The 13,156-nt window shown below is 33.1% G+C and overlaps 1 protein-coding gene across 21 annotated transcripts in view; it reads left to right on the top strand.

Annotated features, from left to right (window-relative positions):
* Positions 1 to 13,156, top strand: part of Zasp52 (Z band alternatively spliced PDZ-motif protein 52) — a 246,443-nt gene that overhangs the window by 199,515 nt on the left and 33,772 nt on the right. For 11 of the 21 annotated variants that reach the window (XM_081760300.1, XM_081760306.1, XM_081760304.1 and 8 more), the window contains exons 11-12: positions 2,906 to 3,031; positions 11,943 to 12,018. In XM_081760300.1, coding sequence (XP_081616426.1) covers positions 2,906 to 3,031; positions 11,943 to 12,018 — 202 coding nt within the window. Of the gene's footprint in view, positions 1 to 2,905; positions 3,032 to 10,120; positions 10,169 to 11,942; positions 12,019 to 13,156 lie in introns of all 21 variants that reach the window. The other 10 variants (XM_081760308.1, XM_081760305.1, XM_081760321.1 and 7 more) reach the window with 2 other exon arrangements.

Here is a 13,156-nt window from a genome sequence, read left to right as displayed (position 1 = left end):
AAAGGAATCTGAAGCGAAAACCCAACAAGACGCTTTCAGATTTCTCATTTCTTAAATTTTCTCTTTGAATCTTCCCCTACTCCTATTTGATGAACCATATTAGCGAAAGCTCATAGTGTAATTTTTAAGTGTTGATTTTTTTCAATTTATATATGGAATTATTATTTATTCCTTTGCTGTTAACTGTATACAAACCATAAAAGTTTGATAAGAATGTAAAGAAAGTAGAACTTGAGCCGTCTTAAGATGTAGAACGATATTGCCATTTTTAGTTTCCCCTTATGAATAATAATAACTTGTTGTATGTTTCAATTAAAAGGTACAAAGGACCAAACAAATCTTACTTGCCACAATACCAATTGAATTTCACGAATTAAAATTATTATTATTTTACCCTCTCAATCAATTTGGATATATCAGTTCCTCACGTGTAATATTAAAAGGAAGAATTAAAGCAGAAATTATTAGAAAGGCAAACATGTTAATAAAATGCCTGGAAAATGGGTGAGCTCACAAATCAACACTTATGAAGCTTATAACAGCAAAATAGTATTCAAATATTTTATTTATTCTATAATTAAATTTTATACTCACGCATTGTATACAAGAAATGCATCTGAGCTATATTCGTATTTACATTTTAAAATACCAGCCATTATCTTACATTCATCTTATTTTTCTTCCTCATTTTAGAATTTTCGATTCAAACACATACTTAAAAAAATATTACACAAACGGATTACTACTTTAGAGGAGCAACTATGAGTTATTTCGATAATAATTTTATTGCAAATATTTTGAAATTTTTTATTTATTTATTTTTGATCAGAAGATCCAATACACTTCAAACAAAAATTTTCTTGTACGCCTTATATTGGAGAACTACAAATAGTGTAGCCAAACCGAAACTATCACTTACCTCAGTATGATGTGGTTATTCCGTAGAAAATACGAAAACTATATTTTGGGAGCCGTTCAAAAATTTTGTGGCCCCTGATCCAAAACTAATTCTTGGCCAATATCGCAATCTTTTGATCTATTCTTTTGGATCATTCCTAAAATTCTCGTTAGTTTAATACATTATTCATAGTAATATTTACCGACAATTTTAATTTCTTCCCAGATAAATGATTTAGAAATATATAGTTACATTTTTTAATCTTCACCAAAGTTTTAACAACGAAAGCATACTTACATTTTACAAATCAATAATTAAATCGAATTTGCCTTAAGTATCGAGATTCAGGTTTTCAGATTATTTTTCTTGTGTGTGTGATTTAGTTTGAATTATTTTTTATATAATTTAACATTTCTATGTGTTACTATTTGATTAAATTTGTATTTAGTCTTGAAACTCAGCTTGGTGTAGATTAAGTTGCATGGATATAAATAAATGTATGAGTGTTTCAATTGAATGTATATTTCTTAAATGAGTAATTAAACCTTTTATTCTAAAAATGAGTTCAGATTTGAATTTGTGGTAAAGCAAAGAAAAGCAAAATTCACTTATCGGGGGGTGTCCATAACCTCTTGGATCAAATTTATACAGGTGACAGAGGAGTCCAATATACGCATTTTGAGATAGCAAACAAAGTCGAGAACGTCTAGTTGAATCTTGATTTTGCAGCACGTACGACGTTTCAATAACAAATGTGTTGATCAAGTTGATGTGACCTTGATTGTGCATAATGCTACATCTGAGTGTGTAAGGTTTAGTACAAACTACTGCTGCACTGTACGTGCCCAAAACTCATAGTAACTGCACAAAGTGACGACCAACAACTTCGACGCACGTAGCACAACGCCTAAGGAAATTTAGCTTCACTCGCTCAAATATTCCTGGCGTCTCTTGCCCATCAAGCAGGGAGCTAGGACTCTTGCAAACAAGTCTTCCTCGGATTCTTCTGTACCAAGGACCTTCCTTCTTTCGTGATGCACTGCCCAAACTATCGTAGACTGTACCTCTAGATGTCCGCGCGAGAATGCGGGTGCAACATGACGGCGCATTTGCCTACTTCGATGTGGATGTTCACCATTATTTGAATACAAACTTCCCTAATCATTGGATTGAAAGAGGAGGTACTATCTGGTGGCCAGCACGCTCCCAGGATCTCAACCCTCTCGATTTTTTCTTTGAGGACACGTCAAGTCCTTGGTGTATGAATCGGCAGTAGAATACCAGGAGGACTTGCTTGCAAGAGTCCTAGTTGCCTGCTTGACTGTGCAAGAGACGTCGGGGATATTTAAGCAAGTGAGGCAAAAAGTCCTTAGGCGTTGTGCTACGTTCGAGGTTGATGGTCGTCATTTTGTGCAGTTACTGTGAATTTTTGGTACGTACAGTGCAGCAGCAGTAGTTTGTTTGTACTAAACTTTACATACTCAGACGTAGTGTTACGTACAATAAAGCAGGTTACTTCGACCTGCTAAACACATTCGTTATTGAAACGTCGTGCTTGTTCCCACAGATTGCTGCAAATTCAAAACGGCGTGGCGTTTGAACTAGCCGGTTTCGACTTTCGGTTTTCTATCTCAAAATACGTATATTGGACCCCTCTATTATCTGTGTAAATTTGACCCAAGAAATTATAGATACCCTGTAAGTATGTTGTGTGTATTACCCTGAAAAAGTTATTTTTCACTTGACTTGTTTCTAACACAAGTAGTTTGAGTTGGATAGTACATAGAGTAGTATTATCTTTGTGCTACGTACATTCAAATCTGAATAAAATGTAGTGTGTTCGTTAATATAGTGGATCTAACCTGCCAATGTTGTGTGTTTGATGCATGTTTTAAGAAAACAAAAGTTTATTTCAGGATCGTATAAGTACCGAAGTTAATACAAATTTATATATATAAAAAATAACTTTTTGGTGATAATGAATGCAAAACTAAAAATGTTTTACAGAACAATTCCCCAGAGCAATCCGAAAACAATTACCCTCTAGAGAAAAGTTCCAGCACATCATCTTCGGAATTAGGTTCAGAAGTGGAAAAGTTCAAACCAGCCATCATCCAAACCAAAACTAATGAGGTATTTAATTATATATATATAAAAATGTTTCTCTTTCTCGCACTCAACACTTTCCCACTTTCTACAGGGGTTGGATGCACCATCATCTTCTTGCCTATTGTCTTTCTATTTTATTTTTGTTTCAATTCTCTTGATGTATTTACCATAACAAGTAAATGAATACAGTTAATAATTAATGAATTTGGATTAAATTCAAATATTTTCGTCAGTTAAATTTGTCTCTTAGTGAGAATTGCGTGTGCTTTACTTTCAGTCTTTATTCATGATTTGCTAATTATTTTGTTCTTCAAACCTTGTATATACAGAAGATACTGTATAGTTTCTATTTACTGCAGAAAATGGATTGAAAAAATCTCATATACAGGGTCTTACAAAAATGTCACAATATTTTGGGAACCGATTCCTTACATCAAAATAAAAAAAAAAAATAAATAAATAAAAAAGGTTCATATGGATCTGTGCTCAAAAGTGGATGGTTTCGGAGTTATAGCGTGCCGAAAACATGAACCAAGTCAACTTTAAAAGTTCATAGCTCTACTACTATGGGACCTATCGTAGTCGGATTAAGATATCACTGAAGAATTGGTATGTGAACTATCAAAATATCTATGTTTAAGAATGCTCCAGTACTTACACACCAATTTTTAGAGAGGTAGGTGGAGAGTTATCAAGTACCCCTAAACAGCCTCTCTAAAAATGATTGTGCAAATACCGGACGTTCTGAAAGATGAATATTTGGGTAGTTCAGATACTAGTTCCTCAGTGATATCTTGACCCGACTGCGATCAGTCCTATAGTAGTGGAACTATAGCCTTTTTTTAAAATACATTTTTTCACCTTTTCGGCATCTTTATAATTACGAAACTATGCACTTCCAACCACAGATCCATATGTTTTGATGTGAGGAATCCCAAAATATCGTAACAAATTTTTAACATCCTGTATATCATCTTGCATTATGCGCAGACGAAAACTAGTATATACCTTCGTGTTTTTAAATTTTGCTTCGAAGCTGAAAGTTGTTCACATTTAAGATAGCCATTTAATAATGAACTCTGTCATTGGAAACAACCGATTTTTGAGTCCTATATGTGTCTGTGTTTTAGACTGTTTTGCGCCCATACTACTTCCAGTGTGTACGGTCCTGAGTAGATTGCCGGTAAGAATACAGAATTTTTGCTGTTTACATAATAACGTGGTTGATGGAAGGTGCTGCTTTAATTAAAACGAGTGGAACTGTGGTCTAAAAAGTCAGAAACTTAAATTTCTGATCGCAATCACCACCCAACTAAAAGGTTATGTGACTAGTCATAGCCTTTCTTTGAGGTGTAACTCCATTGAATTGAATTGAGTTTAATTAGTTTTCATTTTATACAGCATTTATAATTTACACAGTTTGCCAAACATTGTTAGGGTCATCAAATCCAGGAGGCACAGATGCTCAGGTCATGTAACCAGAATGGAAGAAAGTAGGAACGTTTTCAAAGTCTTAGCTGGAAGTCCAATTGGAAAACGACCATTAGGAAGACCTAGGCGCAGATGGGAGGAGAATATTAAGATGGATCTCGCAGAAATAGGAATACAAATTAGAACTTGAATCCATATATATTAAATTGATACGAAATAAACTTTTGAAAACATGACCTCTCTTCTGTTCACTCATGCAACACATTTTTTACGTCATGAAATTTCTTCTATTATCTCTTTCAAAAGTTTATTTCCTGATATAAATTTTGTTTTCCTGTAATGTTCCAATGAATGTTACACTTTCCAACAAGAGTAGGTAATTTCTTCGAACTGTTTAAGTCAGTGGCGTAGGGAAGGGGGGGGCGGAGGGCCCCCCCCCCCAAAGAGGTCCGACAATGTACTTTGGTACTTTGATGTTTGTAACTTTTTATATATATTTATGTTTATATATTTTTTTGTTTGTAATTTTTCTATATGTACCTATAACAGCACTTGGGCCCCCCCCCCAAACACACATCCTGGCTACGCTACTGGTTTAAGTAAATATTTTTGTAACGTACACAGAACGGAATGTTCAACTCCAGAACAAATAAACTGTATTTAGAACGGTCCACTTATTTGAAAGTTATTGAGGGAAAAAAAATGTAAAGATAATTATTCACTTTTGCAGGCTATAATTAGTGGTATGTTTTCAAGTTATTTAAAGAGAGAGGCGAAATAGTTCCTATTTAAGATACGAAACAGTTTGTTCTTAGTGTCAATTCATTTACGTATTATTGAAGAAATATAAAACGAAACACATTTTTAAAATACCATACAGTACTACTTACGTAATTACCTAACTAACTCTATGGAACTATGCCACATTCACAAAAGCTCTTCACTGACTTTTGTCCTGAACCAACTGGATCTAGCTTCTACTTTGTAATCCTATCTGTAAGATTAATCTTAATATTGTCCTTCCATTTGCACCTAGGTCTTCCTAATAAATCTGTTTTCGATTGAGTTTCCAGTTAAAATTTCGAAAGCATTCCTACTTTCTTCCATTTTGGCTACATGACCCCCCATCTGAGCTCCTAGTCTTAATGACTCTAATAATGTTAGGTAAACGGTATAAATTATGCAGTTCTTCCTTATGAAGTTCCCGCCATTCCCCATTTCCGTTCCTCTTAGGTCTGAATATTCGTCTCTATAAATAACACAAGTTACGTAAACTGCTTTTGATAATTACTAGGGCTTATAATTATCTTAATCGGTAGATTTATTTGGTAGGACACTTTTCTGTAACTCTAATAAAACAATGGTCTTCAGTAAATGGAACTGTGTACTTCTGACAGCAATTCTAACTTATTCAGAATATATTATGCACACAAAAATACTAACTTTTATATTATATCTGGAGAGGGAGAGAACAGAAAAATCGAGAATATAAAAAGAAATTGTATTCATTTAGTTGTTATGTTTGCTGTAATATCCTATATCCACAATGACTTTGAAGTAATCGTAATAATTGTAAGAGGCATTATTTTTTTAAAAATATATATGACGGCTTGAAATTCTTCTCCCGTATAAATTCTATCAAAGTCATTCACAAAAAGAGCATGAAAATATTTAATCAACATCTAAAAAAAAAAAAAAAAAAAAAGTATCATGAATAATAATACCTCAATAATCATTTTTTTTAAACAAATGATGATATAAATTAATAGGAATCACCACCCTCTTCGGATATACCTGATAAATTTATTTGAGGAATTAAAGATCCGAAAAATGGTTAGGACCGTCATAAAGATAGGAAAAAGTAATTTTAAGTAAATAGTCAAATAAGATAGAGAATAACCACTATTCTGACAAAAAGTTTAAAAAATATGTATATATTCCTTTGTCGTCTTCCTGAATGTAGAAAACAAAACGTTACGATAAAGAAAGTGTGTAGTATTTTAAATGTTCTCTTCGAGTAATCTCTTATCTTATTTGACTTATTAACGTAAAGCATCATTTTCTAATACAGTGTGTCTTAAAAAAAAAAAAAAAAAAAACCGCATTGATTTCATTTATGTCTAGAATTTCTAACTGAAGTCCTTTTTCATGCGGTTTGTGGCAAATGATCAAGAAAGGATGGGAGATTTATGGAACTATTGAACTATGTTTACTGGTTTTATTGGCCACGCCTCAAGAAAAAAAAAGATCGCCAGTGTACCTTGCAATTGGAATGAGGTTTTGGATTTTTGAAGTGGAATTGCAAAATACAAATTAAGTGTTAGTGGTAACACCCATAAACATAAAAATCATTTCTTGGGTGACCTAAGGAATTGATAATTGACATCTTCCACAACATCCTCTGCAGGGTCCGATGATTTCCTGTCTCACTCAGAAGCGATCCTGTTTCTTCTATTTTGTTCACTAGTGACAATATTGTGTTCCAGACTGGGGCAGAACGTGAGGCAATTTTTTTTTTTCTAAATGCCCTTAGCATATCAACAACAGACTTCGTTCTCCAAAAACTTTTAATGATAAACACACAGGTTGCTCCAAGGAATACTCAATTCTCACTGTGTCCTGATCACAATCATTCAATACCACACAACTGTACAGCACAACAATTCCCAACTAGATTCGTTTTTCTTGTTGACTTTGGCGAGGCTGTTGTCTAAACCTGCGTACCACACTGCACTTCATTCCAATCGGCGAATATTTGCTGCTTTTCTTGAGGCGTGGTAGATATTATCCAGGATTTAAACAAGTAAATATAGTCTCATAAATTTCCCATTCTTCCTTGATCATTAACCACAAACCGCATGAAAATTGGACTTCAGTTAGAAATTCTAGATTCAAATCAAATCGATGATTTTTTTTTTTTTAAAATCACCCTGTATATCTTTATAACTGATGATCGGCCTAGCCATAAGAATTAGAAAACGTAGACTTTTCACCTGTTTAACAGTAGTTCTCAGATAGCAAAATAGGTGAATAGTAACCGTTCCGTGCATTTTATTAATACTTAATAAAACCATCAGTTTTATTTGAGAAGGAAATGCCTTTATAATTGCATTTACTGTTTTAAGAACTAGTTTTTCTGATTTTTGAATGAAAATAAAATACTCTACGTTGAATTCAGTAAAGTTCTAAGAACATGGTAATTGTGTTTAACCATACAATAATTTATCTAAAACAAACAAACAAACAAAAAAAAAAAAATCAGTAGCCGAGATAAACTTAACGTTATGACCTGAAAATATTTCTGCGCCCAAATTTAACATGTAGACCAGAAATAAGAACTCATCATTTATTTAACATTCCTAAGAGTAATAGGTAACTCTTACTTCTAGCCAGAAACAGTGGTTACTAAGGAAAAGAAAATATACCAACCGTTAACTCTACCATCGATTTTTATTTCCCATATTGACACCTGAACTGCTGACATTTATGGAAAGGCTTATATCCAGTTACATACACAATTACACGTAACACACGGACTATCTAATCGTGATATAATGTGACTTCCCACAAGTTCAAACTAAACATAAACGCACGATGTCATACAATAAAAATTCACATTTGCAGATTATAACCTATTTAACATTTTTTTTAAATCAAGGATTAAACAGATACATATCACTAAACCTATCACCATAATTAGGACAATTTCTATTATTTATCATAATTTTATAAGTAAATTTCACATCAACCAAATGATTTGCGGCAATGAGATTGAAAACTTCGTTCAACTAGCAGCCAGTTCCAACTCAGTCTTCTGTGACGTCATATTTTCTTTAATTCTCATTAGACCAGATAAACAAACGCACGAACGAACAGGCCGAGCCAGATCGATGTTGACAACTATAGTGGTGACAGTGGAACAAGAACATGAGGCGGAGATGGTTTAAGTACACCACTCAAAGATAACCATTATTCCTTGTGGATGGCTACTCGTACACTACTCGTGGATAACCGACTACTCGTACACAACCAAGACTACTCGTACACAACCCGTGGTGGATAATCAAGATTACTCTATCACCACTTGTGGTAGATAACCAAGACTACTCGTACACCACTTGTGGATAATCAAGACTCTCGTGCACTACTCGTGGATAACAGATTACTGGTATACCACTTGCGGATAACCAAGACTACTCGTACACCACTTGTGGGTAACCAAGACTACTCGTACACCACTTCTGGCGGGTAACCAAGACTACTTGTACATCACTCGTGGACAGCTAAGACTACTCGTACATCACTCATGGATAACCATGAGTCTTGTAAACCAAAATTCTCTCTTGGCTAGAAGATTAGGAGAACTTTCTCCCAAAACAAGCTTTGACATCACACACCAGAGAGCTGAAAATGACTATTTTATAATCTGACAATTACTGTTATTGAAACAGTTTTGTGACTAAATTGTAGTATTTATAGATACAGACTTCGCAATTGTTTCAGTGTAATAGTATTAACATTTTAAAAAATGAATTCTGTTCAAAATGTATACATGTTTTAAGAATTACCATTTGATATAAAACATTTTATTCAGTTTGAAAAGACTACTTCTCACAGTTTAAGTTCACGGAACGAAGAATAACTCACATAATATGATTTTACTATTTAGTTAACCATAAGAAACCTATTTTCATATATTAAAGACTACCCTTTTGTTCTCTTAATTCCAGAATTGTGTGTACTTTATTTTTTCATGTAATATTTCAAGAAGTAATTCCCAATCTTTTGGCAGCACTGCTTCCGCATCTTTCACAATATTATATATACTGTATACATATATAATATAATATAAAGTTTAACGAGAATATATTGTACTGTATCTACAATATAAAAAGAAATAGAAATTTGTAAATTTGCAACCAATACTGCTTAAAGATGGGGATCTCTTCTTCCTCGAAACATTGCATTAATTCTGAAATAAGGAAAACAGAAAAGTGGCAATATGAATTGACACATCCTTATAATACAGTAATCTGTAAACGTACTCTTTTATTTATGGCGATGTTTAGAAATTACTTTAATACAAAAATGCATTGTGTTTAAAATTTCTTTCGTGCGCGAATTTACAGTAGATTAAATAATAATAATAATAATAATAATAATAATAATAATAATAATAATAATAATATATGGGGGACGCCGTAGCCTAGTGATTAGAGCGTCCGCTTGGTCCTGGGTTCGATTCCTGGCCGGTGCTTCCCCAATTTTCGGCGTCCACCCAGCATCGTGAGGCAAACTGGGGAGTCACATGAATAAAAGACGTGACGGCCACTAGGTCTAGGAAGCTCCCAATACACAAGTTAGGCACTGACCACGGGTTCGTCACTCGGTTGGACGTAGTTCCGCGAGTCGCTAACAGATGGCGTGGAGCGGTTTAGGCCCACAGATCGGGCCGTTATGCCAAGTGGTTTTGTTTGGTTCATAATAATAAATACATAAATATAATGGTAGAATTACAACCAGTGATTGACAAATTATGCAGTACGAATTTACAAACAAAAATAATGCCTCTTTTATATCTGTAATTTGCCTTATATCTTTCTCTTAGAATTAATTTAATGTACACTTTTTCCTAAATCAATACTTTGAGCAAGAGCCTGAATACACAGAGTTTTTTTCCAGGCTCCAAGAAAGGGAACAACTCACGTATCTGCTCCTCGTTCTTTTCAGGTATTCTTAAAAGAACAAAATAGTGTGAAAATTGCATTGAGTTGGATAATAATATTGTTCTGTTTTTTTTTTCTTCTATTTGCTTCCACTATATGCAACTTGAATGCATTTAGTATGTGTATTAACTAATATTTACTAGCTTCCTAATGCTGTACTAAAAATAAATAACGGCATTTTAAGGTATTTAGGTGTAAGGTAATGTGGTTTTAATGATCGATATATTAGCACATTTGTAAAAGTATTTAAATATGTAAATATGTTAAAATCAATAAAGTAATTATTATACTTTATAATATGTCAGGTGTTCTAAAAATGACGCCCGCGGACCACAGAACACTATTCTATAAGTCAAAATAAGCCTATATATATATATATATATACACCATATACACCTTTCGGATCCTCGTCTAGAGAAGTGAATTGGCAACATCGCAAACAAAAAACCATAGATTAGATCGAGCAACCCATCAAATAATTACATCGATTCTTGTCAGATGACAGTTAGTCAATAGACTTTAACACTAGCACCACTTATTACCTTAATAATCGCTGTAACTGTTTGATGGATTCATAGAGCAATGCTAATGATTCCAAGTTAATATGCGATGTTGCCACATGTGAAATTTTGATTCCGCATAGCGGCTGAAGGAGGGCCCCGGAGGGCATTCTATCATATAACATTTTGATATGTAGAATAGGACTCTGTGGTCCGTGGGCGCCATTTTTAGAACACCCGATATATCTGATAAGTTACTGCAAAAATTTAAATTGAACCATACTTCTGTACGTGTATTCTAAAATTGAGATGACTTACTTGCAACACATTAATCTTTATATCTTACATTCGCTCTTTATCTCAGAACAAAACTATTTGATTTTAACGGGGAAAAAATAAAGAAAAAAATATCTCAAGTGAAAAATCTTTGCTTAAAGAAAATAAATGAGTTTTTCTTTTTTTAAAAAAAAATCTAATTGTAATATATATTCATGGATTAATGGAAAAAAGTTTATTCCTTGCTTCCAACTAAGGCAAAATGTGTGAAAATCTATTTTGTTGCTGTTGTAACTGAATATTGAATAGTCGCAAAGTATGATGCATGTGTTATGAACAGCTAAATGCTTCTGCTAATATAGATCTTATTCTTCTTTCCACTGAAGCAAGAAATAGACATATACTACTATAAAGTTTAAAAGTAGATCTTCCAAATCTATTTATCTATTGTAATTCTTTGAATTTTTATTTCCACTTATTCGTAATTTTTTCTATCAATTCATGAATGAGAAACTTTCGTTTATAAGTATGAAAATTGACAGTATAGAAGACATCACTCCTGCGATATCACAAGATAAAAAGATTTTACATTTTCTGTGATAGTTAAAAAAAATGGACAATACATACATAACGCCAAAGAATATGTATTTCTGTAAATTTATGGAACATTTTCTATGTAGTGGAAGAAATTATTTACTGAAGTTCTACTATACTAGATAAATTTTTCCAATCTAACAAACAAAAATATATTCTCGTTCTCTGTATTTTAGAAGTTTTTAATTTCAGCTTCTGCTTGCTCTTTTAGCAGCTCCATAGTTCAATTTAGCTTCTTTTCTTGATGTTGATGTGTGGTATTTTAGACTTGGAAATAAGTTAACCTAAAATATTTTGAGAATCTTTTTTTTTTTTTTTTTTTTTTTTTGCAGTAAGGCTATTTTGTTTTCATTTTTTTTATTGTTTTAATGGGTTCGACTAAAGAGTAAAAAATATTGTTTGTTTCAGACACCAAGTGCTACTGCTCCTAGACCATTTTCTGCATCATCTACTCCTACTTCGACTTTGTCGCGCCCTACACCTGGTAAGTTAAATAGTACATCCATACTTATGGTGGTTTATTAGGTAATTGTATTGAGAATTTCTTTAAACAATTGAAGTGACATTATAAGATTTTTCTCTTCAAATAAATTGAGAACATATTTATATTTTTAATTATATATACACGGATAAAATAATAGTATAAATGTATTAAAGCGTGTAACTTTTTTAAATTTACATGATAGGAGTTCAATTTTTCTCGCTTAGAAAAATAAAAAAAAAAAGACTTCTAGAATAACGCTCAAAAAATACATTTCCACGATACACTCATAATTTGTAGAGAGGGGGTCGGGGAAAAGCGACAGGTTAGAAAGGTTGAAACGGTTGTAATCTAGCCTTTTCTAAGGCATTCCTATAAGTGATACAAAATCAGTAAACGGAGGTAAGCCAGTAGTTACCTCTTGCTTTGCAATCGGATGGTTCTATGTTCAAACTTCGCGGCCAGTTATCCTAACGCATTTTTTTAAAAGGGGGATTTCTTTAGTTCCAGTAGGCAATTGTCAAGGTATTACTTTTTAAGTATACTATCATATGGCAGATGTCATATCTTGGGTAAATTTTCCCTCCTCTTTCCAATTGTAATGAAGAATCTGGTATAAATTGGCATCACAAGCTGTTTCTGAAAATTTTCAACTGCACAGTTTTCAGCACGAAATCCTAATATAATTTTTATAGAGTATTGAAAGTACCTACTCATTTTTCACCCACCGGGTATGTAACCTATTAGTGCTGTCCTAAACAGTATCAACACATGTTTTTGCAACAGAAAAACTCCCATTTTGTTGCTGAGAGTAGAGTAAGTAGGGAAATAAACTTCATAAAATGACAGGTTTGGGAGAGAAAGTAATAAAAAAAAAAAAAAAATCCAAACTCTGTGAGACTGAACTATAGTCTGTGATAAAGAATTCAATTGAACGTTATTTTCTTCTTCCTTTTTTTGAAAAGGAGGTGTAATGTTCAATTTAAGAGAACCGCAAGTAGAGACCTGGATGACTAGTTGTGATCCAAGGACCACAGTTTTGAGAAACTCTTCTTCATGCCATACTTTGTAGGCCGAGAGAGAGAAATGATAATTACAAGTAAATGAAGATGGAATAATAGGCAATAGGAAAGGGGGAGAA

The sequence above is a fragment of the Thermobia domestica genome, chromosome 5, assembly GCF_964235325.1.
Source record: "Thermobia domestica chromosome 5, izTheDome1.hap1.1, whole genome shotgun sequence".
NCBI lineage: Eukaryota > Metazoa > Arthropoda > Insecta > Zygentoma > Lepismatidae > Thermobia > Thermobia domestica.
The sequence above is the reverse complement of the archived record's forward strand: the minus strand, read 5'-3'. Positions and strand labels throughout refer to the sequence as shown.